Raw genomic sequence first — 25740 nt, 5'->3', positions numbered from 1 at the left:
ATACTTGCATGGCCTCAAGGATCACCACAGCACAAAGGGGATTGGTGCCCTCACGCCCAGCTGAAAGGTAGGGGGGAAGCTGCTGCTGTCATTAGGCAGGACGTGCTCCAGAAGGAGGGCTGGGAACATCCAAGGATAGTATCACACAGGGACAAATGGAAACGAACAGGCAGTGAGCAGCTCTAAGCTGGGAATGAAAAGAATAGTCCCTTCCCATCCCAAGCTTTATGTGCTCAAGCTTTTGGGCTGGCTTCGAGGAGTTCTTCTCATACATTAGATGAGGCTGTTGCTAGCTAGTGATGCATAAGCTGCTCTGACTGGGCTTTTGGTGAGGTCAGAGTCCATGGAGGCAGAGCCCACAGCCCCTGGATCTCCAGAGGTCCCTTCCTACCCACACCTGCATGTCAGAGCTTCCTTAGGGGATTTCTTTCCATACCTGATAAACTTATCAGAAGTTTATCCACTCTGGCAGAGCAAGAAGTAAAGATTTTGAGCTCCTGAAGTCGAGAGTCCATCTCTGGGGAGTTTGTAGCTGACTGAAAACAGGTCCAGAGTCCTTAACCAAGCTGACCCATAAGCAAGAGGTGGGATTTTTACTCTGAGACTGCGTCCAGCCTGCATTTTGTCCTGGAGAACACACACACATCAGAAAATGTCCCCCCAAAAAGGTGTCTTTTCCCTGAGGTCCCTTCCAACCTGATACTCTGTGATAAAAGGGAAGATGCTTGACTCTTTGGAAGTAAAGCAGAAAATCAGAGAAGGAGCTGACTGTTGCTGTGGAAGCCACATCTGCCATGAGTCCTATGAATGTGGAAGATATGGAGAAGCTGAAGAGCAGCCAGACATTCTAGTAATGAATAAAAAACCACCCTTCAAACTGAAGGGCTGAGGCTCTCCAGCAGCTTCTGCTCTGAGCTAGAGTCTGGTGGGCTTTTTGGTGACGACTGGGGCATGTTCATGCTTGTGACCTCAGGTTAAACTCAGCTTGAACTATGTCTTACTTTCCCTTCACAGCAGTGAAATGCAAGCCTGTGAGGCTACTGGTTCCAGCATCACCAGCACCATCACACGCCTTTTCCCCAGGGCACTCTCTCACAGGTCCAGGTTGCTCATGGGCTTTTGAACCCTACCACCCAGGTCACTCGCCTGGGGGTGTCATGGACCTTCTGCAGTGGCAGGGTGTCAGGAGACCCCAGGAACACCTCAGAATTCCAGGTCATAGAGCTCCCTGAGGTCATTTGAAAGACCAAAGGACTTGGGGCTTTTTAGCCTAGAGCAGGCTGAGGGGGGATCTTATCAATGCTGATCAGTACTTCAAGGGTGGGTGTCAGGAGGGTGGGATCAGGCTTTTTTTTCAGTGACAGGACAAGAGGTAACAAGCACGAATTTGAACATAGGAATTTCCATCTAAACCAGGAGGGAATTGATGGTGGAGCACTGGACCAGGCTGCTCAGGGAGATGGTGGAGTCTCCATCTCCGGCGACCTTCAGAACCCACCTGCCCTAGGTGACCCTGCTTTGACAGGGGGGGTGGACTGGATGATCTCCAGAGGTCCCTTCTGTCCATGCGGGGATTCTGTCTTGGGGTGCTCGTAGGACTCAAGCACGTCGCCAGCATCACGGGGGTCCCCTGACTCATCCCAGGGGCTCCCCAGGATAGGGGGGTGTGTGTGGGTGTCCCTCGGTCGGTGCTGGGGCTCTCCCCGGGCCACAGCATCCCCGAACCGCACGCCAAGGCTCCCCCGCTCTGCGCACGGCCGGGGCTCTCCCGTTTCCCGTTCTCCCCGAGGCTCTGCCGGGCCCGTCCCAGCGGCTGCCCCGGTGGCGACGGAGGTGGCGGTTCCGCCGGGGGCGGGCCGGGGCGGGGCGGGGCGGCGGAAGCGGCGGCGGCGGCGGCGATGGCGCTGCGGGGCGGGCGGCGGGCGGCGATGCCGGGATAGCGCCGGGCGGCCATGGCGGGGGGAGCTGGCCCGCCGCTGCCCCTGCTCCTGCTCCTGCTCCAGCTCCTGGCGCTCCCCGCCGGCCGCGCCAACCGCACCGGCCCCGGTCAGGCCCGGCCCGCGGTGGGGGGGGGTGGGAGGGGGGAGGCTCGGGCCGGTGCGGGGATGCTCCGCGGGGAGGATCGGGGAGGATCGGGGGTGATTTGGGGATGCTGGAGGGGCTCGGAGGTGTTTCGGGATGCTCCGCGGGGATGCTCGGGGGTGGTTTGGACATGCTCGGGGCGTTCAGGTTCAGTTCGGGGATGCTCGGGGGCAATCTGAAGATGCTCGTGGGGGCTCAGGACTGGTTTTGGGATGCTCGGAGGGCTCGGGTACACCTTGGGAATGCTCGAGTGCCTCCGGGGCAGACTGGGGATGCTCGGAGGGCTCAGGTTCAGCTTGGGAACGCTCGGGGACAATTTCGGGATGCCCCGCGAAGATGGCAGGGGGGCTCGGGAGTCGTTTGGGGATGCTGGAGGGTCTCGGGTTCAGTTTTGAAATGCTCGAATGCCTTGGGAGCAGTTAGGGGATGCTCTGTGTGGTTGCTCAGGGGTGGTTTGGGGACGCTTTGAGGGGCTTGGGGGCAATTTCAGGATGCTCGGGGGGCTCAGGGTCAGTCTGGAGATACTCTGCTGCCATGCTTAGTGGGATTTGGAAATAGCTCGAGTGCCTCTGGGGCAATTTCGGGATGCTCAGGGGGCTTAGAGGCAGTTTGGAGACGCTCCAAGGTGGTCAGAGCTGGGACAAAGGGGCACGGCTGGCAGGGAAGCCGCGCTGGGGCGGGGGCTTCCCTGACTGCCTGGGGACCGATGGAGTCCTGGCGGGAGCGAGGCACCGGTAGGAAACTGACCAGGTTGGGTTAAAGTGAGGGGGACTCTGCAGCTGTGCAACCTCAGAGCTGATCTGAGTCCCACAGCTCTTGCCCAGGGGTGGCTTTGAGGTGGTTTTGTGATTTCCCCAAGTGGTTTGGGTGCTCGGGGGCTCTGTGAACAGCAGCACTTGTGTTGGGTGCTGCAGAGCAGTGAGAGGTCAGGCCTGGACCCCGAGGGGTTTCAGATGTGTTTGTGGTGGAGGTGGTTGTGTTGCTTGGGTTTGCTTTGTTTCCAGGTTTCTTTCCTTCCAGTGCATCTGGAACAGGGCAGCTGGGCAGGAGTGGGGGTTTGCCAGAGCAGTGGGATCCCTTCATGGTGGTGCTGGGGATCTGGGGTCCGCAGGGACCATGACTGCCCCTCCATAGGGTCCAAGAGCAGGTTCAGTGGTGGAAAGGTTTGTGGAGGAGAGGTTGTTTGCCCACTTCATCCTGTCACAGAGGTAGGCTTGTGCTGCTGGTGGCTCTCCGCTGTTGACAGTGGTTATCGCTTCCTCATAGTCTGCAGAGCAGCTCCGTGAAGCCAGTGGGTGAGATGGCCTTTTGCCCCAGGCCCACCCTCCTCTGGCATCCTGCTAGCTGGGTTCCCAGCCCTGGAGAGCTACCCTGTGCTTGAGGTGTGGTGCTTGGTTTGTCTCGGCGCCATCCCACCAGCTGAGGGAATGCCTCCAGAGGGTTAGGTCTGGGAGCTGCTGAAGATCAGCTCCTGCCCAGAGGAGCAAGGGGTCCTCTTTCTGGAGCATTTAAAGATGAGGGTTTGACCCAGGCTAAAGGAACAGGGTTTCTGTCACATTATAAAAGGTCAAACACTTTGCTCTGTAGCCCTGTTTTGCCCAGAGTGAGACTTTCCTGCCCTCTGTATGGCTTTGCAGAGCATCTGCTTTGAAATGAGGGCTTCATCCTTTGGATGGGAAGCCCTGAAACCAGCAGTCAAGGTTTCATTTCCCAAAAGCATCTTTGGACAAACAAACCCAAGCTATTGCAGGAGGCTCTTTGTTCTGCCTCCTGTCTGCATCTCTGATTCTACCACGTTCTGTTTCTTCTCTTAAAAACACTTCTGGGTTTTGCATAGCATGGGGTCAGACTAGATGATCTCTAGAGGTCTCTTCCAACCCCTACCATTCTGTGGAATGTGTTGATGTGAAAGCTGTATGGAAAAGGATGGAAACAACATCCATTTGACAACTCCTTTGATGAGTTTAAAGGCTTGCTTTACATCATGGGACAGCTGAGTGGGACTTTCCAGGTGTTGCTGTGCTGGTACAGAGCATGCTGAATGGTGACAGTCCCACAGAGCACAGCAAATACCAGAGCAGCTCTCTGGATGCAAATGGGCTGCTGGAGCACACGCCTCGCCAGCAGGGACCTGTCTTTCTGGCTTCATCTGCTTCTGGTATTTCCTTGTCAGCCTGGGCAGAGGTGCCCTGGGTGCAGCTCTGTGGTGCCCAGCTCAGGCTGTGAGGAGGGGCTCGGCTGGCTGTCGCCACGAGGAGCTGTTTGTGAGCGGACTTTGTCCGTGCCAGTGTTTTGTTGGTACAGCCACAGCTGCTGCTAACCTGGTGGCAGGCAGTGTGTGGGCAAGGCAGGTCTGCCTGTCCTCAGCCTGATCCTGCTCCTGAGCTCTCACTATGTAATTGCCCAGTCCTTAATAAGCAGCACCACTGGTTGCTGGAGTTTGTAATGCCTGCCTGCTCTCTCCTCCCCAAAACCCACACAAATCATGCTTCAGCTTCATGAGGATGTGCTGGGCTGGTGGTGACTGTGCCTGCCAGCCATACAGAGCCTGACAGCTGGTGGGGTTAAGGCAGCTTGCATCAGGGCAGGAGAGCTTATCCTCATGCAAGTTGTCTGATGGGACCTGTTGCATTGAGCAGGACCAGCTCTAATCACGCTTTGTGTACCTGTCTGCCCTTATCCTGGTCCCAAACATCTCCGTGGACTTCCAGAATGGAACATGCTGTGTGTATGTGGAGTGCAGCTGGGCTGTAGATGCTGGTGGGTAAGAAGTGTTCCCTTCCACAGCTCCCGTGTGTGAAATGTGAGCAGGCTTGCAGGGGAGCTCAGCCAGCTTTCCTCTCCAGTAGCCCACGCGCTGCGCTGGTGTCACGGCCGGGGAGCATTTGCTTCAATGTAGTCTCTGTTCCTCGCTGGCCTCCAGAGCAGCGACGTGGGGAGCGCAGCAGGACGGCTCAGCCCACGGCTGTGGACTCCCCACTGTCCTGCTGGAGGCTCACCCTGCCCCATGACCTGGTCCTGTGCATGGAGGTGCTGCAAGAGCTGCTCCCTTGGTCGGACCTCACGGGCACGTGGCCGGGGCAGTGCCTGCGGCCAGGCGAGGTGCCCAGGATCTTCCTCCAGGAGTGAATCCTCCTGTTAGCTTGCCTGGCTGGTATTTCTTGCCTTCCTGTTTCCTCCTTTCCCTGCTGGGCTTGCAGGATGCCCCGAGGCTTCAGTTTGGTAATTTGCCAGGGATTTAAAGCCGTGATTACTGTTCCTGGCTCTTTGCAGTCGCCGTGGGGGCAGGCCAGTGTGCCTCCTGCTTTGGGGCATGAGTGGTAGATCCTGCTCGGTTTGAAGCTAAAAGAGGGAGATTCAGGCTGGAGAGAAGGAAGAAACGTTTGACACTGAGGGTGGGGAGAGCCTGGGCCAGGCTGCCCAGAGAGGTGGGAGCTGTGCCATGGCTGGCACCAGTGCAGGTCAGGTTATTTGGGGCTGTGAGCAACCTGCTCTGGTTGCGGATGTCCCTGCAGACTGCAGGATGTTTGGACTAGGTGACCTTTAAAAGTCCTTTCCACCCAAACCAGTTCTGTGATTAAGTTCCTCTTGGCACAAAGTGTACCCCAATGCTCTGATCTTGCCTGAGGACTCTTCCTCTTTCTTTGCCACCTTTCTTAAACTCAGCTGGGTCCTCAGTGTTTCCAGCATGACCCTGTGCAGCGTTGGAGGAGGGCAAGTTGAACTGCGCTTGCTGCTTTATCCTGTGGTAGGAATGAGGAATCTGCATCTGAGAGCTGTCACAGTTGCTCCCACTCCAGGGAATCCCAGAGTAGAAAAGGAGCATCTGGGACCACTTGGCAGAGATCTGAAGACATCTTCTTCTACCCCTTTGCTGAGTGCTATGAACTTTGTTTTTTGGGTGGGTGGCTTGGCCTTGTCTCCACTGTCTCCATGTGGTTTTGTTCCCTTTCCAACCCTGGTGTGATGTTTCCTTTCCACCCCGGAGGTGCAGTCTGGCTGGTTTCTTGCTAACACTAAAGTTTAGTTTTGCTGGGGGTGATCTGTGGGCATAGCTGGGCAGAGGAAAGGGAGGGAGGGTGGAAGGGATGGATGGATGGATGGAGGGATGGATGGAGGGATGGATGGAAGGATGGATGGATGGAGGGATGGATGGAGGGATTGAAGAAGGGAGGGATAGATGGGTAGAGGAAGGGAGGGATGGATTGAGGGATGGATGGAGGGATGGAAGAAGGGAGGGATAGATGGGTGGAGGAAGGGATGGATGGAGGGATGGAAGAAGGGAGGGAGGAAGGGAAGGAGGGAGGAAGTGAGCATTTAGCTAGTCCTGATGGCATTTTAGCTGAATAGCTGTTGTCCTCTTGCATGACCTCAGGCTGTTCTTGCTATCCCAGCAGCCCTTCTTCCAGGTAGGAAAATCTGTAGGCTTTGGGAGGCAGGTCTGAAAGCAGAGCAATGTTTGCAGCTCATGAATTTTCATGATGTCCCAGGAAGGCAACGTGCTGTGCTGTACTGTGCTGTGTGTGTCCCAAGCTGGGTTAAGACTGATACCATCAGCTTGTGTGCTCAGCAGAGACAAGGGCAGAGACAGCAGACACAGCTTTTGCCTTTTCGCACCACAAACTGCTGCTGGGGCCCGGAGCACCCTGAGCTACCTGTGCCCATCTCCTCTGGACCACCTGCCCCAGGGTTTGCTGCTGCCTGCTCTGTCATCCTTTTCTTGTGCCATCAACTTTTCCTGTGCCATCAACTTTTCCTCCTGATTTTTTCCTCCTCAGTGTCTCTGGTCACCTGGCATCTTCAGAGCATGTCTCACAGAGCACAGTTAGGGTTCTCAAAGACTGGAACAGGCCAGGGAAGTGGTTGAGTCACCATCCCTGGATGTATTTAAAAGCCATCTAGATGTGGTGCTCAAGGATATGGTGTAGTAGTGGCTCTGGTGGAGTTAAGACAGTGGTTGGACTTGATGATCTTGAAGGTCTTTCCCAACCATAGTTGATTCTGTGATTCTGTGAAGGCATCATTTGGTGTTCTGTGGCTCTGGGTGATGATTTTGCAGCAGGGGTGTGGGTGGTTCTGGCTGGAGGAACAACATGGGTCATCATGTCTCTGGTGGGACTGGGGTGAGAAAGCAGAGACACAACCCCCTGGGCGCTTCTCTAGGCGGCTGCAGCCCTGCAGCCTGTCCTCAGCACGCCCCCAGCCACTTCTGTGCTCTCTCCCTTGCAGACTCCCTGTATGTCTCTGAGTACTTCTCTCAGAGTGCACAGAAGCTGTCCTTCTACAGCTGGTATGGCAATGCCAAGCTCTTCCACTTCCACGTGCCCGAGGACACCGTGCTGCTTCGCTGGCTCCTGCAGGCGTCCCGGGGGAAGGGCCCAGAGTGCACCGACATGGAGGTCACAGTGTATGTATGCCCCCGGGCTGCTGCCTCCCCCTGTGGCCCTCCTGTCCTTCTCTTGCCCTTGCTGCTGGTGGCTGTGGGTGGTTAGTTGCAGGAGGTTGGCCACCTGATCCCCTTCGTGTTCCTTCATGCACGGGTGCTGGAGCTGCGTGTCACCTGCAGGAGCGTTCCCTGTTCACCTCAGCAGGGCGTCTGGGGCTGTCTGGCACATGTGGTGCCTAAGAGACACCCTGGAAGCACTGGAGAGAGCTTCACAGTGAGCAAAGGTGTTCCCAGAGCTTTCTGTGCTGGCCAGCAACCTGAAGCCTGGCACCAAAGGGTGTGGCAGGACTTCTAGGGGATTGAGAGGACCCCCAGGGATTGGAGACTGACAAATTCCCCCGGGGCAGAGGAACTGTAGGGACTGGGGACACTTAGTGAGGAATGTGGCCATGTGTGGAGCAGGCATAGGAGAGGAATGCCAGTCCTGCAGACACAAGAGCATGAGAAGTCTGCAAACTCTCTGCCAGTGAAAGGAACACTACTTAAAACAGTACTTGAGCTATTGGAGGGTTTGAGATCAAAAACTTGCATGGCTTCCAGCTGTATCTTGGGAGGGTACCAAGTGTCCTGGGCAAGTTGTGCCCAGGGAGACATGTGAGTCTCTGGCATCCACTCCATGGAGGTCTCAGGAATGACTGAAGCTGCTTGGCCTGTGCTTCCCTGGTCTGTCCTGGGCACAGACCAGTGCTCTTAGTTGCTCCAGGACAGCCTGTCACAGGTGATCATCCTGTTTCTTGCTCCCCAGAAAGGTTTCCAGTAGCTTGGGGATGTGAGGGACAAGGCAACAGCTGAATGCTACCCAAAGAAACGAAGATCAACCCAGTTAAGGCTGGAATGGGTTAATCATGTCACCTGTCATGTTTCCTTGCTGGACCTGTTGCATGCAGCCCCAAAGTGCAAATAAATGCCAAACTGGCTGCCCAAAGAAATGCCTCCTGTGTTACTCAGCTGCTTTTCTGCTGCTTCAAATGCTGGGCTGCTTATCTGGAATGCAGAAGTGCTGATGTGCTGAGGGTGGGTCACATGGACTTTCCTTGGTGAGCATCTCTTTAGTCTCTCTGCCCACCCTCCTTGAAAGAGGAAATGGGAAGATGCAGATCTGGGCTAGAACAGGAAAGCTCAGTGTGGAGGATTTAGCCCATCTGGGGAATTTGCTGATGGTTATAAAAAAAAGGAGGAGTCTTGTGGCTGGGGCTTAACCTTAGTGAGTGTGGAAATTTGCTTTCAGGCTTGATGGAACCATGTAAATCCTTATCTTAATAAGCAGCCAAGTTAAACCAATCTCTCAATAAATCCTGGATAAGCTAATAGCAGCCAGTCCTGGGCAGATGAAAATGAGGGGTTTGGATTCCACTTGCAAATGAGGTTTTTTTTCACCCTGTGCCTTCTCCCCTCCCAGGCCACTCTGGGTGTCCACGGAGCAGTTTGTATCCCAACTGATCTGGGTAGCACCCTGAGCTCCCTCAGCTTCCCTGTGTTCTGATTCCTCTCTGTGGTGGGTTGAAATTACCCCCCCACCCCAGAATAAAATCTGCCAGACCAGCTCAGTTGGAGAGCAAATGAAGCTATATTAACAAGCAGACTAAAAATCTAGAAAGATGAAATGCAATGAATGTGTAGAAAATATACAACATTTACATATATTTACAACTTATACCCAACACAAGAGCACCCCCTGGACAAAACCAGGAGGTTACCAACAGCTTCCCCCTCTCGACTCCATTCCCTCTGCCCTGTACAAGGGAAACAAAAAAACAGAGAAAAGAGCAGAGAGTAACTTGTTAGTACTTAGGCACAACAAGACTGCAGCCAAGGTCAGCAACAGCCAAGCAAAAGCCAGCAGCTAGTATCAGCTAGAGCAAAGAGCCCAGAAAAAGAGAACAAAATAGTTCATACAACTAACTTAGTTCTCAGACCAAAGGGATTAGTTAGACCTTATTGGGTTTTTTATTTTACATCCAATGGCAATTTATTTACATTCTACTACTTTTCTACTCAAGATCTGTGGAAAATTTCCTAGGCATCAGCCTGAAGCTACCACACCAGAGTGTGGCAAAGTAGAGGAGGAGGAGGAGGAGGAGAACCTCTCTCAACCTATTAACCACAGACCTCCTAATTGACCCCAGGGTACCAGTGGCCTTGGCCACAAGGGCACATTGCTGGCTCACAGTCACCTTTCTAAGCATCAGACCCCCAGGTCCCTCTCCTCTGCACTGCTCCCCACAGGTCAGTCCCCAGCCTGTACTGCTCCATGGGGTTGTTCTTTCCCAGATGCAAGACTCCATACTTGTCCTTGTTGGATTTCATTCAGTTTCTCCCCACCCAACTCTCCTGCCTGTCTAGGTCCTGCTGAGTGGCAGCAGAGCCTGAGGGGCTGCCTGCCACTCCTCCCTCTGTGCCCTCAGTTAGGTGGTTGATGACTCTTTGCTAGGCATCAGGCTCAAACTGCCCCCCTCTGTGGTGGGTTCCCACCAACAGTAAATTTTCCCAGCCCGGCCCAGTTGGAAGCAAATGAAGCTATATTTACAAGCAAAACTACACTCTGCAATGAAATGCAATGAATATATACAAAATAGAAAATATTTACAAATATTTACAGGTATTTACACTTGATAAACAGCACAAGAACACCCCTGGCCAAAACCCAGGGAACTGCAACAGGTTCTCCACGCCTTGCTCCCCTCCTTACCCCCCTGTACCCAAAAAGGGATAAGAGACAGAGCAAGTTGTTGTTAATACCAGTCCCAACAAAAGCAATGCAGTCAAGGTCAGTAAAGGCAGGAGAAGTGTCAGCCAGAGCTGAAGTGAAAAGAGAAAGATTGGTCTTGTACAACTAGTTTAAGTCTGTTATGTCTCCAATGGATTGTTTAGAACTATCATTACACAGTCTCACAGTACATCAGAGGTTGGAAGGGACCTCCAGAGATCATCAGGTCCAACCCCCTGTCAGAGCAGCATCACTCAGGGTAGTCCACACAGGAATGCATCCAGGTGGGGTTGGAAAGTCTCCAGAGAAGGAAACTCCACAACCCCCCTGGGCAGCCTGTTCCAGGGCTCTGTCACCCTCACTGCAAAGAAGTTTCTCATGCTGAGGTGAAATCTTCTCTGTTCAAGTTTGAACCCACTGTTCCTTGTCTTATCACTGTGAACCACTGAAAAGAGCCTGACCCCCTCCACTTCACACCCACCCCTCAGATATTTTATAGACATTAATCAGCTCCCCTCTCAGTCTTCTCCAGACTAAACAGCCCCAGGGCTCTCAGTCTCTCTTCATAGGGGAGATGCTCAAGTCCCCAAATCATCCTCACGGCTCTCCATTGGATTCTCTCCAGCAGGTTTCTGTCTCTCTTGAACTGGGCAGCCCAAAACTGGGTACAGTATTCCAGGCATGGTCTCAGTATTCCAGGCATGGTCTCAGCAGGGCAGAGTAGAGAGGTAGAAGAACTTCCCTAGCCCTGCTGGACACCTTTCTTGATGCATCCCAGGATCCCATTGGCTCTCTTGGCCACAAGAGCACATTGTTGTTCCATGCAGAACTTGCTGTCCACCAGCACTCCAAGGTCTTTCTCTGTGGAGCTGCTTTCCAGCAGGGCAGCCTCTAACCTGTCCTGGTGCCTGTTGTTATTCCTCCACAGATGTAGGACCCTGCACTTGTCCCTATTAAACGTCATGAGGTTTGCCTGCACCCAGCTCTCCAGCCTTTTCTTTTTTACACCCAGTAGTGATTTATTTACATTCTACCACTTTCTGCTCAGGACCTGTGAAGCGTTTTAAAGGTACAGCCTAAAACTGCCTCACCCTCCCGCAGGCACTTCCGCTACGGAGCCCCTCCGGTGATCAACCCGCTGGGCACTCGCTTCCCTGCCAACGCCACCGTCCGTCCTTCCTACAGCCTCAGCCTGGCGCTAGGGGGCGCTGCGCAGAACACCACCTTCGTCAACATCACCACCCCTGCCGCCGGGGACTGGTTTATCGCCGCCCACCTGCCCGAGGCTGCCGGCAGGATTGAGGTGAAGGTGAGGCTCCCGCCCAGGGTCTCAGCCAGCCTGCTCTGCCTGCCCCGGCTCCTGATGGCTGGGAAAAAAAAAATTGGAAATGGGTAGATTCAGATTGGATGTTAGGAAGAAGTTCTTCCCCATGAGGGTGGTGAGAGACTGGCAGAAGTTGCCCAGGGAGGTGGTGGAAGCCTCATCCCTGGAGGTTTTTAAGTCCAGGCTGGATGTGGCTGTGAGCAACCTGCTGTGGTGTGAGGTGTCCCTGCCCATGGCAGGGGGGTTGGAGCTGGATGATCCTTGATGTCCCTTCCACCCCTAACAATTCTTTGATTCTATGACCTCTCTCTCCTCTCCCCTGCTGCAGGGTTTCTCCACCCCCTGTCCCTACATATTCCAGGCGGATATGTTTGTGCTCAGACTGACTGACATGCCCGTCCTGGAGCCTGGCGTTGCCATGCCACTAACCATCCTCTCACCTGCCAAGCCACTGCACGTCAAGTGAGTCAGGGCAATGGGTGGGAAGGCCTGGGGCTGTGCAGGGCTGGCATCTCTCATGGGTGCTGTTCCCATGTGAGGCTGGGGCTCTCCAAGCATCCAGTTTTGGGCTCCCCAGTTCAAGAGGGACAGAGATCTGCTGGAGAGAGTCCAAGGGAGGGCTACAAGGATGAGGAAGGGACTGGAGCACTGCCCTGTGAGGAATGGCTGAGAGCCCTGGGGGTGGTTAGTCTGGAGAGGAGAAGATCGAGAGGGATTTAATAAATGTTTATAAATATCTGAGGGCTGGGGAAAGCCTCTGCTCAGTTGCACTCTGTGATAGAACAAGGGACAATGGATATAAACTCCAGCACAGGAGGTTCCACCTCAACACGAGGAAGAACTTCTTCACTGTGAGGCTCACAGAGCACTGGAGCAGGCTGCCCGGAGAGGTTGTGAAGTCTCCTTCTCTGGAGACTTTCAAGACCCATCTGGATGTGTTCCTGTGTGACCTGTGATGGATTCTATGGTCCTGCTCTGGCAGGGGGGTTGGACTCGATGACCTTCAGAGGTCCCTTCCAACCCCTGACATCCTGTGATCTGTAATCCTGTGATCCTGTTTGCAGCAGCAATGGGGTTTGCATGGGGAGCACACACACAAGCACCCTTCACTAACTCTTCCCTGAGTGCTCTTAGAGATTCAGCTGCAGGAGTTTTAGTTCTTTGAGATGTTTCCCTTTGGGAAGGGTTTTCACACCAGCCAGGGCTAACAAGTCATGCTGTATTTGGCTGGGGTAGAGTTAATTTTCTTCACAGTAGCTACTAGGTGGTTTGGATTTGTGCTGGAAGCTGCCTTGGTATCACAGGGATGTTTTTGTTATCACTGAGCTTGCACAGAGTCAAGGCCTTTGCTGCTCCTCACATCATTCCATCAGCAAGGAGGCTGGGATGCTGGAAGCTAGAAGGGGACACAGCCAGGGCAGCTGACCCCAGCTGACCAAGAGAATGTTCTGGGGTTAGAGCATGACAGTAGCTCTCACCACGGAGCCCCAGGGACTGTGGTGGGTGGTGGCTGGCTTGTGTTTGAGGGTACAAGCTGTGTTCCCTCCTCCTGCAGGGTGTTTGTCCCCAAGCACGCGGCAGGGATGCGGCTGGAGCTGCGAAGCTGCCTGACCAGAGAGCAGAAAGCCTGCACCGTGCGGGTCGTGCTGGGCTCCATCACCCTGCCCCAGTCCTTCCAGAGGATTGTCACCTGCCTGGGGAACGTCACCTGCAGCCTGGCCCTGGATTCACCCCCCTGGGAGAAGTGGCTGCAGATCATGGTGGAGAGTCTGGGCACTGCCAACGGCAGCGTGTCGGTGGTGATGCTGGCTTCCTTCACAGGTGAGCTTCTGCTTGCTCTAGCCCTTTGGGAAGAACTGGAGAGAACTTTGTGTCTGCTGGGTCTCTCCTGGGTCTTTTGGGCAGCTGGCTGTAATGGCCTACAGTCCCCAGCATGCTGGTTGCCTGGGCACAGCCTTGGGGTCGAGACCTAGTTGTTGTTTTGGGATCAGAAGTGAAGGCTCCGGTGTTGACCCAAGGGGTGATGCTCCCTGCAGCCTGCCAGGCACCCTGAAGGTCTCTGGGGATTGTTTCACAAAGGCTGCTTGGAGAGCAGTGTGTGGATTAAGATCTGATGGGAAGAAGAGTTCTATGTAAATGCAGCAGGCTAATGATATGGTGGCTGGCCATAAACCATCTCAGAGAGGTTTACTTGGGGTAATGTCTTGGGCTGTAGTGGATGTCACCATTTCAGGTGACACCTTGTGACTCAGGAGGTCTCCAGGTCCTTGTGGCTGTGGGAGGCACCTTTGCAACTTCTTATTACATGACCAATAATCCCTGTTTGACTCTTGGAAGATTACCAACTAGGTACATTTTTAAAGCTTTCTTCTGCTGGGTGTACTGCCATCCCCTCCTTAAAGCAGAGCCTCTTCCCATGTACTGGAGAGGTTAGAGAGGAGCACTGGAGGCACTGGCAGCAATAAGGAGGCTTCAGCAGTGGGACTCCAAGTTTAGCTCCAGCTGCCATGCTGTGATGGCTTGTGCCTGTACCTACACTGGGTTAGCTTCTCTCTTCTGCTCAGCCTTGTCTGCTCACCTCTGGGCAACTGCTGGAGACTTCTCTGCAGCCCGTGGTTGCGGGAAACAGCTGAGTGCTGTGCTCTGCCCCTGGGCAGTCCGTTCTCCCTTGGTACACTGCCGTGTGGCAGTGCTGTCTGTTCTCCCTTCTTCTGCTCCCTGCAGCTCCAGGTTGCTTCCACTCACTGCACCACTGCCTGGCTTCCATCACTGTTCCAAGGTGTGGATGCACTGCCAGAGTTCATGGTGCTTTCAGAAGCTGCAGTGCCTGACCCAGCTGGAACACCCCCAGTGGGTGCTGTCACTTGAGTTGCTGGAGCTGCTGGGCCCTGCCTGGGCACGGTGCTGGCCCTGGCTGTGCTGATTCTGCTCCTTTCTTGCTTTACAGCTTGCAGACCGGGAAGTACCAGTTCATTCCTTAACTTCATCAGCCTAAACCAGAGCCAAACTGCTCCCAGACCAGGTGGTGCAGGAGCAGCAGGGAGCTCTGCTCTGCCTGCTGCCGAGGCTTCGCACAACGAGTCCCAGCAGAGGAGCTTCTGCCTGCAGACCCAGCCCGTGGTCCGGGAGGACCTGGACGTGGTGTCTGTGCGCTACAGGCTCCTGAACGGCCCCAGCGTGCTGGTCAGCTCCCTCTCCCCCACCCTCCTCCTCCTCAACCTCAACACGGGCATGGACAGCGGCGGCTCCCTCGTCGTCAATCTCCTGCTCAACAAGGTGCGGAGCCTGAGCGGTGGGGATGGCTCCCTCTGGGGGGCTTAGTGCCTGCTCCTGGGCTGGCTGGGGATGGCTCCCTCTGGGGGGCTTAGTGCCTGCTCCTGGGCTGGCTGGGGATGGCTCCCTCTGGGGGGCTTAGTGCCTGCTCCTGGGCTGGGTGGGGATGGCTCCCTCTGGGGGGCTTAGTGCCTGCTCCTGGGCTGGCTGGGGAAGGCTCCCTCTGGGGGGCTTAGTGCCTGCTCCTGGGCTGGGTGGGGATGGCTCCCTCTGGGGGGCTTAGTGCCTGCTCCTGGGCTGGGTGGGGATGGCTCCCTCTGGGGGGCTTAGTGCCTGTTCCTGGGCTGGCTGGGGAAGGCTCCCTCTGGGGGGCTTAGTGCCTGTTCCTGGGCTGGCTGGGGATGGCTCCCTCTGGGGGGCTTAGTGCCTGTTCCTGGGCTGGCTGGGGAAGGCTCCCTCTGGGGGGCTTAGTGCCTGTTCCTGGGCTGGCTGGGGAAGGCTCCCTCTGGGGGGCTTAGTGCCTGCTCCTGGGCTGGGTGGGGATGGCTCCCTCTGGGGGGCTTAGTGCCTGCTCCTGGGCTGGGTGGGGATGGCTCCCTCTGGGGGGCTTAGTGCCTGTTCCTGGGCTGGCTGGGGATGGCTCCCTCTGGGGGGCTTAGTGCCTGCTCCTGGGCTGGGTGGGGATGGCTCCCTCTGGGGGGCTTAGTGCCTGTTCCTGGGCTGGCTGGGGATGGCTCCCTCTGGGGGGCTTAGTGCCTGCTCCTGGGCTGGGTGGGGATGGCTCCCTCTGGGGGGCTTAGTGCCTGCTCCTGGGCTGGGTGGGGATGGCTCCCTCTGGGGGGCTTAGTGCCTGCTCCTGGGCTGGGTGGGGATGGCTCCCTCTGGGGGGCTTTGTGCCTGCTCCTGGACTGGTTTCTCAGCCAACTGCAGGGTTTGTAGGTACCAGTGGGATTATTTCTCCTTCTTTTTTGTTGTAACAAAACACTGGGAGCCTGTTTTAGCTGCTCCCAGCATGTCCCACCTACCAGCTCCGATTCAAATGCCACAGCTTGCTGGCATGTGGTGGCAGTGACGCAGAGGAGACAAAATGGGAAGCAGCTGCAATGTCATCTTCTCCATGGTAGCCTTGGCACCTTGCCACCAGGAGAGGAGACTGAGCAGGGAAACCCAGGAATGCTCCTGCCCAAGTTGCTGATTCTCAGGCTCTTTCACCCCAACATCAGCCCTCTGAGATTCTAGGAGACTTCCTGAGGGCTGGAGTGGGGCTCAGCCTAGATGTGCTGCTCCCTCTTCCTTCTGCCAGGCAGTGCTCACACTGAAGTGACCTGTGAGTGTCCCAGCTGTGGGGCAGTGCCCCCTGGGAGGCTCTCCTGCCTTTCAGCCAGCGTGTAACAGGCTTGCAGTGCAGGGTGAGGCAGACAGGAGTTTGCCCGGAGCTGCTAGGTGACCTTGATCTGCAGGGCCAGTTGTCACCTGCTGCTGCATGGACAGCAGGCAGCATGGGAGATGAGCTGTGCTGTGCTGGGGGCTGGCTCTGGGGTGCTCTGACGTGGGGCACTGCTCTCTTTGCACAGACATCCCTGAGCCTGGCCAATGCCACCGTGGCAGCGTGCGTGAGTGCTGCTTCGCCCGTGCTGGCCCTCAACGCCACGCAGAACTGCAGCACAGGTAGGACAGAGACTGGCACCTGCTGCCAGCTCCACTCTGCCAGCTCAGGGCTTTGCTTTTAGACCTCATGAGCTGAGAACTGAGCCAGGACTTTGTGGGGTGCCCCAGGGAAAGCTCATTTTGGCATGAAACCTCTTGAGGTCTTCGTGCTGGCTCATGGCCAGGGTGCTCGGGTGCAGGTCTGGCACTGGGAGTTAGTTTCCACCCAAAGAAGATCTGGTTACCCCCTGGGGCTCTTCCAACCTTATTGTCAGGAGGTTTGGAGATGGTTGAGATATTGCTGGTGTGTTAAGCTCTGCACTGCAGGAGCAGCCAAGGAAACAGGCTGTCACAGCTGCCCTGTGCTGTCTGAGCAGGTACCAAAAGAAACCCCAAGGGTCCCAGGAGCAAGGGTCCTCTCCACCCTCCTGGGGCCTCCTGAGGATGGGAGCAAGGAGCCACAGGAGCATCTGATTCCTGTGCAGAGAGTCTCAGCCTGGGAATGCTGTGTGTCCTTCTGCCCTAGTCTGGGCTCATCACAGCATCCTCTTTTCTCTAAGCTTTTTTCCAGGGCTACCCTCTGAGCATGAGAACATCCTCTGCAGAAGCAATGCTGATTGTCCTGTACCCACAGACTGATGTCTGGTTCCTCTCCCTGCAGCTCCTCTGCCCAAAAGGCCAAGGGTGAGTCTGGTGTTGTCATCTGCCTGGGGGCAGAGCACTCTGCCTCCACGTCCTGCTGCCCCTGGGTTAGTGTGAGCAAAACCAAACGTGGGACTACCTGTGCCAGGGGCTCATCTCACCTGGCAGGGCTGAAGCCATGGTTGCAGAGCGGGTAGGAGATGGGTGGCAGTTGCCACTCACTCACCTGTGAGCACCCAAGCAGCTAGTCTGGTACTGACCTGGCATGTGCAATGCAGACTGGGGGTGGCAGAGCCTGCCTGGCTGAGCTGCCCCTCCCCTGGGTGGGTTTTGGGGTGATAAGCTGGAAATGAAAATGGGGTTACTGCTTCAAGGGTCACTGAGATGCAGGTGCCTGTGTCTCATGTCCCTGTGGTTTGCCTTCCTGCTGGTTCCATGCACAAAGGGCCAAGCACACAGTGCTGGTGATGCTGGTCCTGGGTACCAGGCTCTGCTGTGGGGGTCTGGGGAGAGCTGACATCCACCTGCACATCAGTTTGTCCATCTGAGTGCAGAGGGAGCTGACTCTGCTCCTAGCTCTTGGGAGGGGTGGAGCAGTCCCTGAAATAGCAGGGAGCTTGCACACACAAGCATGGCTTGACCCTGCAGAGCAGAGTGCTCCCCGGGGGGGAGGGCTGCCAGCACACAGGGTGGGGATCCCAACAGGAAGGATGGGAATCCAAACAGGAAGGATGGGAATCCAAACACAAAGGATGGGGCTCCCAACATGAAGGATGGGGATCCCAACAGGAAGGGTGGGGCTGCCAACATGAAAGGTAGGAATCCCAACAGCAAGGGTGGGGGTCCCAACATGAAGGGTGAGACTCCCAGCACAAGGGATGGGAGTCCAAATACAAAGGATGGGGCTCCTAACATGAAGGATGGGGATCCCAACAGGAAGGGTGGAGGTCCCAGTACAAGGGATGGGAGTCCAAATACAAAGGATGGGGCTCCTAACATGAAGGATGGGGCTCCCATCACACAGGGTGGGGTTGCCAATGTGACCTGCTCTCCTTGCAGTGAATGTAAGGCTGCAGAAGCCAAAGTGACTGTCTTTGCATACCTCACCCCCTGCTTCAATGACTGTGGGCCCTATGGGCAGTGCAGCCTCCTGAGAAGACATGGCTACCTCTATGCTGGCTGCAGCTGCAAGGCTGGTGAGGCTTTGCTGTCCTCCCCAAGGACAGACCTTGTTTCTTGGTGGTGGGGTTTGGGTGGGGGGAGCCTGCGGTCTGCTGGGGCTGCCAGCAGCAGCCTGGGGCCACAGCACCTACCCAAAGAGCCCTTGGCACCCATGGTGGCTTCTCTGGGTGGACCCTGACTTCCCTGAGGGAGGGATGCTGGCTTCTGGGAAGCACAGAGAGCCCCAGGGGAAAAGGAGGATCAGGCTGAGGGCAGCTTTCTGCTGAATGGTCATTTTGCTTCCAGCTTGGAGTCACTCAGGGCTTGGAAAGGTGCTTCTGAGCAGCCCCAGAGAGATCAGTGTGCTGGCAGGGCTGCCTGAGGGCACTGGAGCCTCCCTTTCAGGGCAGTTTGGGATGCAGGGTCCTGGCATGGGGCTTGATGAGGCCAGGCTGCAGTCCCTGCCCATGCTGTGCCACGGTGCTGTCTCCTGCAAGAGCCAACGTGAAAGGCAGCCTGTGGGGAGGAGCCCCTGGAGGAGGAACCTCTGTGACAGCTGCTGACTGTCTTAATGGGATGAGGAGACTGGGAGCAGGGGTGTAGGGAAGATGGCAGCTCTGCCAGGGGGGGTTCCTATACCTGCTCCCAGCAGCAGGACACAGCAGAGCTTGGGGCACTACTGCCCTGGAGCCCAGGCAGGGCAGCCCTGCAGCAGTGCTGGTGCTGGGGAGGAGCAGCATCCTCGCTTCCCTGAGGGCTGCCAGGTTCTGGGAAGCACAGAGCAGCCCAAGGGAACTGGGGACTCAGGCTGAGGACAGCTTCCTGCTGAATCACTCCCAGTAAAATGCCCCATCCTGCATATTTGTGGCCCAGAAATAAACTGGAGAGAGCAGGCTCCTGGCTGCTGCCTGGCTTTCCAGGGGCACTCTCATGGCAGGGATGGGACTTCTCACTCTGCTTTTTGACCATGGAGTGCCTGCACACAGCCCAGCTGCCCTCTGACTGACCTCCTTTCCCTGAAAGGAGGGCATGGGCATTCTAATCCTGAACTAAAATGACTTAAGAAGTAAACCCCACACAACCACAAAACCAAGCAGAAAGCCCAAACCAAACCAGGCCTTTTTTGACTGTCTCAGATCAGCTCTTGGCATCCTGGCAGGAGGTTGAGAATTGTCTCCTGTGTCAAGCTTTAAGCAGGCACTGTCCTCCAGGAGATGTTCACTCCCTCTGCCCTGTGCAGAGTCTGAAGTCACTCTGAGCTGGTTTGGTCACCCAGGAGGAGTTGGAAGAGGATGAAATTGCACCTTCCACTGCACACAGGGGTTACTGGGACCCTGGAGCTGAGCTTATCCAGGGGAGTACAGGGGAAGAGGCCACAGACAAAGGCTGCAGCAAGGAAACTTGCAGCTAACTCGAAGACGACAAATTCTCCCCCAGCAGAGTTGTTTGGATTTGCACAGGATCCAGGTCTCCACTCTTGGAGGTCTTCAGAACTCAGCTGGACAAGGCCCAGAGCAGCCTGACCTGTCTTTGTCCTGCTGTGACAGGAGGTAGGGCAGCAGCCCAAAGGTTTTCTCGGTGCTGTGGATCATTCTCCACTCTGGTTCCTGGGATCTGTAGGAGCTTGCACCCACCTTAGAGCATCATCCACAGCATCTGAACCTCAAACATTTGATGTTACCTCCTGCATCTGTGTTGAGGTACTGTAGGGATGGAAAGTATTGGGCTGGAGAGACCCACACTGCATGTAGGATGGCTCCTGCTTCGTGGGGACAGCCTGGGGGATGGCCTCAGAGAAGGCACAGAGCTCTGCTGGGCTTCCACAGCAGAGCATGCAATGAGTAATGAGACCATGCTGAGAACAGGAGAGCAAGTGGCTGATGGAGCAAGAGAAAAGAGGCTCAGGGTTAGTCCTGGGACGTGACTGCTCCTCTGAGGCATCCCAGGCTAAGGGAGGGCTCAGGGCTAGTCCTGGGATGTGATTGCTCCTCTGAGGCATCCCAGGCTAAGGGAGGGCTCAGGGCTAGTCCTGGGATGTGATTGCTCCTCTGAGGCATCCCAGGCTAAGGGAGGGCTCAGGGCTAGTCCTGGGATGTGATTGCTCCTCTGAGGCATCCCAGGCTAAGGGAGGGTTCAGGGCTAGTCCTGGGATGTGATTGCTCCTCTGAGGCATCCCAGGCTAAGGGAGGGCTCAGGGCTAGTCCTGGGATGTGATTGCTCCTCTGAGGCATCCCAGGCTAAGGGAGGGTTCAGGGCTAGTCCTGGGATGTGATTGCTCCTCTGAGGCATCCCAGGCTAAGGGAGGGCTCAGGGCTAGTCCTGGGGGGTCATTGCTTGGTGTGAGGCATCCCAGGCTAAGGGAGGGCTCAGGGCTAGTCCTGGGGGGTCATTGCTTGGTGTGAGGCATCCCAGGCTAAGGGAGGGCTCAGGGCTAGTCCTGGGATGTGATTGCTCCTCTGAGGCATCCCAGGCTAAGGGAGGGCTCAGGGCTAGTCCTGGGATGTGATTGCTCCTCTGAGGCATCCCAGGCTAAGGGAGGGCTCAGGGCTAGTCCTGGGGGGTGATTGCTTGGTGTGAGGCATCCCAGGCTAAGGGAGGCCATGCCAGGTGCAGAGCAGCCTCTCTGCTCCGCAGGCTGGGGCGGCTGGAGCTGCACAGACGACAGCAAGGCGCAGTCTGTGGGTGTGCAGAACGTGGCCACGCTGCTGCTCACCCTGAGCAACCTGATGTTCCTGCCGGCCATCGCCGTCGCCGCTCATCGCTGCTACCTGGTGGAGGCCTCCGTCTACACCTACACCATGTTCTTCTCCACGGTAGGCAGTGCCTGGGGGCAGCTCCCCGGCCCTCTCCCCTGAGCTGCAGGAGTGCTGCCCTCAGACTGAAGTCCTCGGTGAGCAAATCCATCCTGGAGCTCAGCTGGGATGCTCTTGGATCGTTGGATGTGGTGGTGGGTTGAAAACTCCACCCTCCCCAACGTTGAATTTGCCAGAGCAGCTCAGCTGGAAGCAAATGGCAGCTGTATTTACAAGCAAAACTACAAGCCACAAGGAAATGCAATGGCTCTGTACAGAATAGCCAAGATTTACAAGATTTACAGGGATTTACAATTAACAGACAGCACAAGGACCCCCCCTGGCCAAGGACCAGGGGAGCTGCAGCAGCTTCTCTCTCTCTCTCCCTGCCTCCTTGCCTACCCCCTGTACACAAGGGACAAGAGAGAGAAGCAGAGAAGTTAGTATGAGTCAAAGCAATGCAGCCAAGGTCAAGCAGAAGCCAGCAGAAGCACAGAGTTAGTATCTCCCAGCCTGAGGAAACGAGAAGAGAGGAGAGCAATTGTTTTGGGAACTAAATCTTGTGGTAGCTCTCTCTCCCATGGGATTGTTTAGAGTTATCATGATTTCCCTTTTTACACCCAAGAGTCAATTATTGACATCTTACTACTTTCTGTTCAAGATCTGTGAAAACATTTTTAAAGGTATAGCCTAAAATTAGCACAGGTGAGCACCTCCCTGGCTGGGTCCTGCCCCTTCAGAGCTCAGCAGGAGTCTTATTTGCACTGGGCTCTCCCACCCACATTTGGGGCTGGGACCCCAGGGAGTGGAGGCAGAGTTGGAGCATTGTGCACCTGAGGGGTGCTGTCCTAGGAGCTCCTGGCTGCTGCTGGGAGGGTGCAGCTTGGGGGCTGCTCCCAGCTGCTTTCCCTAACGCCGTGGAGGTCTGCTGGAGCTTCCTGGAGGCACTGCCAGGAGGTGTCCTGACTGCTGTGAGCTGAGCCTTCTCCTGCCTCTCCTTCCCAGTGAGCCCCTGTGGTGCTGCTGGATTGATCACAGAATTATAGAATAGAATCAGTAAGGGTTGGAAGGGACCACAAGGATCACCCAGTTCCAACCCCCCTGCCATGGCCAGGGACACCTCACACTGGATCAGGCTGGCCAGAGCCTCATCCAGCCTGGCCTTAAACACCTCCAGGGATGGAGCCTCAACCACCTCCCTGGGCAACCCATTCCAGGCTCTCACCACTCTAGTGGGGAAGAACTTCTTCCTCACACCCAATCTGAATCTCCCCACTTCCAGCTTTGTTCCATTCCCCCCAGTCCTGTCACTCCCTGATATCCTAAAAAGTCCCTCCCCAGCTTTCTTGTAGCCCCCTTCAGATACTGGAAGGCCACAAGAAGGTCACTTCAGAGCCTTCTCTTCTCCAGACTGAACAGCCCCAACTCTTTCAGTCTGTCCTCATAGCAGAGCAGCTCCAGCCCTCTGCTCATCCTTGTGGCCCTTCTCTGGACACCTTACAGCAGCTCCAGATCCCTCTTGTAATAGGGGCTCCAGAACTGGACACAGTACTCCAGGTGTGGTCTCACCAGAGCTGAGCAGAGGGGGAGAATCACCTCCCTTGCCCTGCTGGCCACACTTCTCCTGATGCAGCCCAGGCTCTGCTTGGCTCTCTGGGCTGCAAGTGCACACTGACAGCTCCTGTTGAGCTTCTCCTCCCCCAGCACCCCCAAGTCCCTCTCCTCAGGGCTGCTTTCCAGCCTGTATTTGTGCTTGGGATTGCCTGAACACAAATGCAGGACCTTGCACTTTGTCTTGTTGAACCTCCTGAGGTTGGCTTGTGCCCACCTCTGCAGCCTGTCCAGGTCCCTCTGGATGGATCCCTTCCCTCCAGCTGTCAGCTGCACCACACAGCTTGGTGCCATCAGCAAACCTGCTGAGGGTGCACTCAATGCCTCTGTCCATGGCACCAACAAAGATGTTGAACAAGCCTGGTCCCAGGACTGATCCCTGACCTGCACTGGGACATGGAGCCATGGACAGCCACTCCTTGGGCCTGGCCATGATGCTGACCTTTGCTCTTGTCCCTGGCTGTAGTTCTACCACGCGTGTGACCAGCCGGGCGTGGCGGTGATGTGCATCATGGACTACGACACCCTGCAGTACTGTGACTTCCTGGGCTCCGTGGTGTCCATCTGGGTGACCATCCTCTGCATGGCCCGAGTCAAGAAGATCCTGAAATACGTGAGTGCCAGCCATCCCCATGCTGCAGGCCCTCCCTGAGCCAGCCCAGCCTCGGGGGGGCACACGGAGCCCTCTGGGGCTGCTCTAATGACACAGCCCAGCCTGGTGACAGAGCCTGTCTGGCACCCAGTGCCATGCTGGTTTTCAAACTCGGGAGTTGTTCTGGCTCAGGGGGTTGGATCATGCCCCTGCATGCTTGGAGAGACTGAGCCTGAAGGGACTGAGGTTTGGGGGTCCTCTGGTTTCTTCTTCTGAAGGTGCTGCTCCTGAGTCCTGCATGCATGCAGGGCTGAGTGACCAGGAGGTGAGGTCCTCCTTGCCTCTGCAATGGCTTGCTCTGACCACAAAATCAACCAGGTTGGAAGAGACCTCCAAGATCAAGTCCAACCAATCACCCAACCCTATCTAATCAACCAGACCATGGCACCAAGTGCCTCATCCAGGCTTTGCTTAAACACCACCAGGGATGCTGACCCCCCACCACCTCCCTGGCTAGCACACCCCAATGGGCAATCACTCTTTTTGAGAAGAACTTCTTTTCTAAGACCAAGCCTAAACTTCCCCCTACAAAGCCCATCAGCTGCTGACATCAGTGGTGGTGTCTCATTCCCAGGTCCTGTTTGTCCTGGGGACCCTGTTAATTGCCATGTCCCTGCAGCTGGACCGCAGAGGGGTGTGGAACATGATGGGTCCCTGCCTCTTTGCCCTCATCATCATGATTGCAGCCTGGGTAAGTAATGGCAGTCAGGAAGGACCTGTTGCTCTTGGCTGCCCCTCCAGGGAATCATGGTGGAAGAATAAACCCCAGACTCCAGGCCATCCACAGGCAGGGCTTGATCTCCTTGAAGCATGCAGGCAGAGGGAGGGTAGGGCAAGGGATTCCTCTTCCATCTCTCCAGTAGGTGAAAAATCCCCTGGTTGAAGGTCTCAGCAGAATTCATCTGCTGCAGCTCCATCTGAGTGCGCTCCTGTGGCTGGAATCTTGCCCCAGGATGGTCCTGTTGCCTGTGCCCTGGCCTCCATGGAGCTTTGGCATCCCCACAGCCCTCTGCATGCTGGGCTTTGGTGCACAGCTGCTTATGGGCTTGTGGCAGTTTTAGGCTGATGCCTTGGGATTTGGGGGATGGTAATTTCAACCCACCACAGGGCTCTTGCACACAAGAGATGGGCCCAGGAAGGGGAGAGGCTGAATTTCTTGGGGGCAGGAGGTACAGCCTCGCACTGTGAGGCTGGCAAGATACTTCTGGGTCAGGCAGCACTGCCTGTCTGCCCCCTGCCCAAGCTTCTGCTGGGCTGCTGAACCTTTCTGTGCTCTCCCTGCTGCAGGTTCACCACGGAGTGAAGCGCAGGCACTGCTACCCCTCGTCGTGGAAGCGCTGGGTCTTCTACCTCCTCCCAGGGATCACCTTGGCTTTCATTGCCATCTCAGTGTATGCATTCATGGAGACCAATGAGAACTACTACTACACCCACAGCATCTGGCACGTGCTGGTGGCTTGCAGCGTTGCTTTCCTGCTTCCTCCCCGGGACAAGCACAAGAAGCCCTGGGCCTGGCCACAGAAGCTCACTTGTCGCTACCAGATCTGCCAGAACGACCGGGAGGAGCTCTACGCTGTCACCTGAGCTGCTCAGCACCTGGTGGCAGAGGTGGAGGGCTGCTGAGGCTGCCCTGCTCTGGCAGCTCAGCAATCCTCTTACCTGTTCATTCATTGGCCAGGAGAGAGCAGTGGGGACCAGGTTTAAAGGTGAAGATGGTGGGCTTGGCTTAGTGAAGGCAAGTTTGAGGACACCTCTGCTTTTCTGCTGGGATGGGGCAGGCTCTTTGTGATTCTAGATCAAGGAATAGCCTGCCTCCTGCTTCCCCATGGCCCTGGGGGAAATCGCTGACCCCTCCTCTCCTGCTGCATCCATGAGGCTTGGGCTTAGCCCATTGGTGAGCTGGAGCCAAGGCTTTGGCTGCTGAGCTCTTCTTTGCACCCCATGTCCTAGCGGAGGGGCTGTGGGGTGGGGATTTCCCCTGCCATCCTGCAACTGGCATTTGAACCCAAGAAAAGAATGGGTTTCTTCTGATCTGGGGGGGCAAACACTGCTGCATGCCCTTGGTGCTGTTGGGGTTGAGAGATGATCTTGGTGTGCCCTTGGCTCCATCTCCACAGGGGTCTGGAGATGTGGTGCTGCTCTTACCTGTTACTGATTCTGGCAGGGCAAGAACAAGGCCAGGACTTGGGCCCTGGATTCAGGATCAGACTTCCAAGGAATGTGAAAAAAAAAAAACCAAACCAAACACCCATTTGGACACATGTAAGCAACAGCAGCAGCATCTTGCCCAGAGCTGTGAAATCCACAGCAGTGCAGGGTTTAGTCTGTTTCACTCCAGCCCACTTAGCTCATCTGGAAGGAGCCAGGCTGCTGCATTGTCCCCTTCCTCTCTCGACGTTCAGG

At 55.9% G+C, this 25740-nt stretch overlaps 1 protein-coding gene across 1 annotated transcript; it reads left to right on the top strand.

Moving 5' to 3' along the window:
• Positions 1–1952: 1952 nt before the first annotated feature.
• PGAP6 (post-GPI attachment to proteins 6) lies at positions 1953–24921 on the top strand. Its single transcript, XM_054391158.1, has 13 exons — positions 1953–2046; positions 7312–7489; positions 11337–11544; positions 11888–12021; positions 13115–13380; positions 14507–14835; positions 16407–16500; positions 17040–17163; positions 18181–18317; positions 20917–21095; positions 23152–23298; positions 23912–24028; positions 24625–24921. Exons 1-13 carry the CDS (start codon positions 1953–1955, stop codon positions 24919–24921), a joined length of 2304 nt encoding a protein of 767 aa, XP_054247133.1.
• The last annotated feature ends 819 nt before the right edge of the window (positions 24922–25740 follow it).

Source organism: Indicator indicator, chromosome 22 (genome assembly GCF_027791375.1).
Source record: "Indicator indicator isolate 239-I01 chromosome 22, UM_Iind_1.1, whole genome shotgun sequence".
Taxonomy (NCBI): domain Eukaryota; kingdom Metazoa; phylum Chordata; class Aves; order Piciformes; family Indicatoridae; genus Indicator; species Indicator indicator.
Note: the sequence above shows the minus strand (reverse complement) of the source record. Positions and strands in the feature narration are given on the sequence as shown.

Bases quoted from the DNA above. Each gene is read 5' to 3' on its own strand.
- PGAP6 (XM_054391158.1), top strand. From the start codon at position 1,953: ATGGCGGGGGGAGCTGGCCCGCCGCTGCCCCTGCTCCTGCTCCTGCTC. The intron at 12,022-13,114 runs GTGAGTCAGGGC...CTCCTCCTGCAG, and splicing joins GCCAAGCCACTGCACGTCAA to GGTGTTTGTCCCCAAGCACG. The intron at 24,029-24,624 runs GTAAGTAATGGC...TCCCTGCTGCAG, and splicing joins TCATCATGATTGCAGCCTGG to GTTCACCACGGAGTGAAGCG.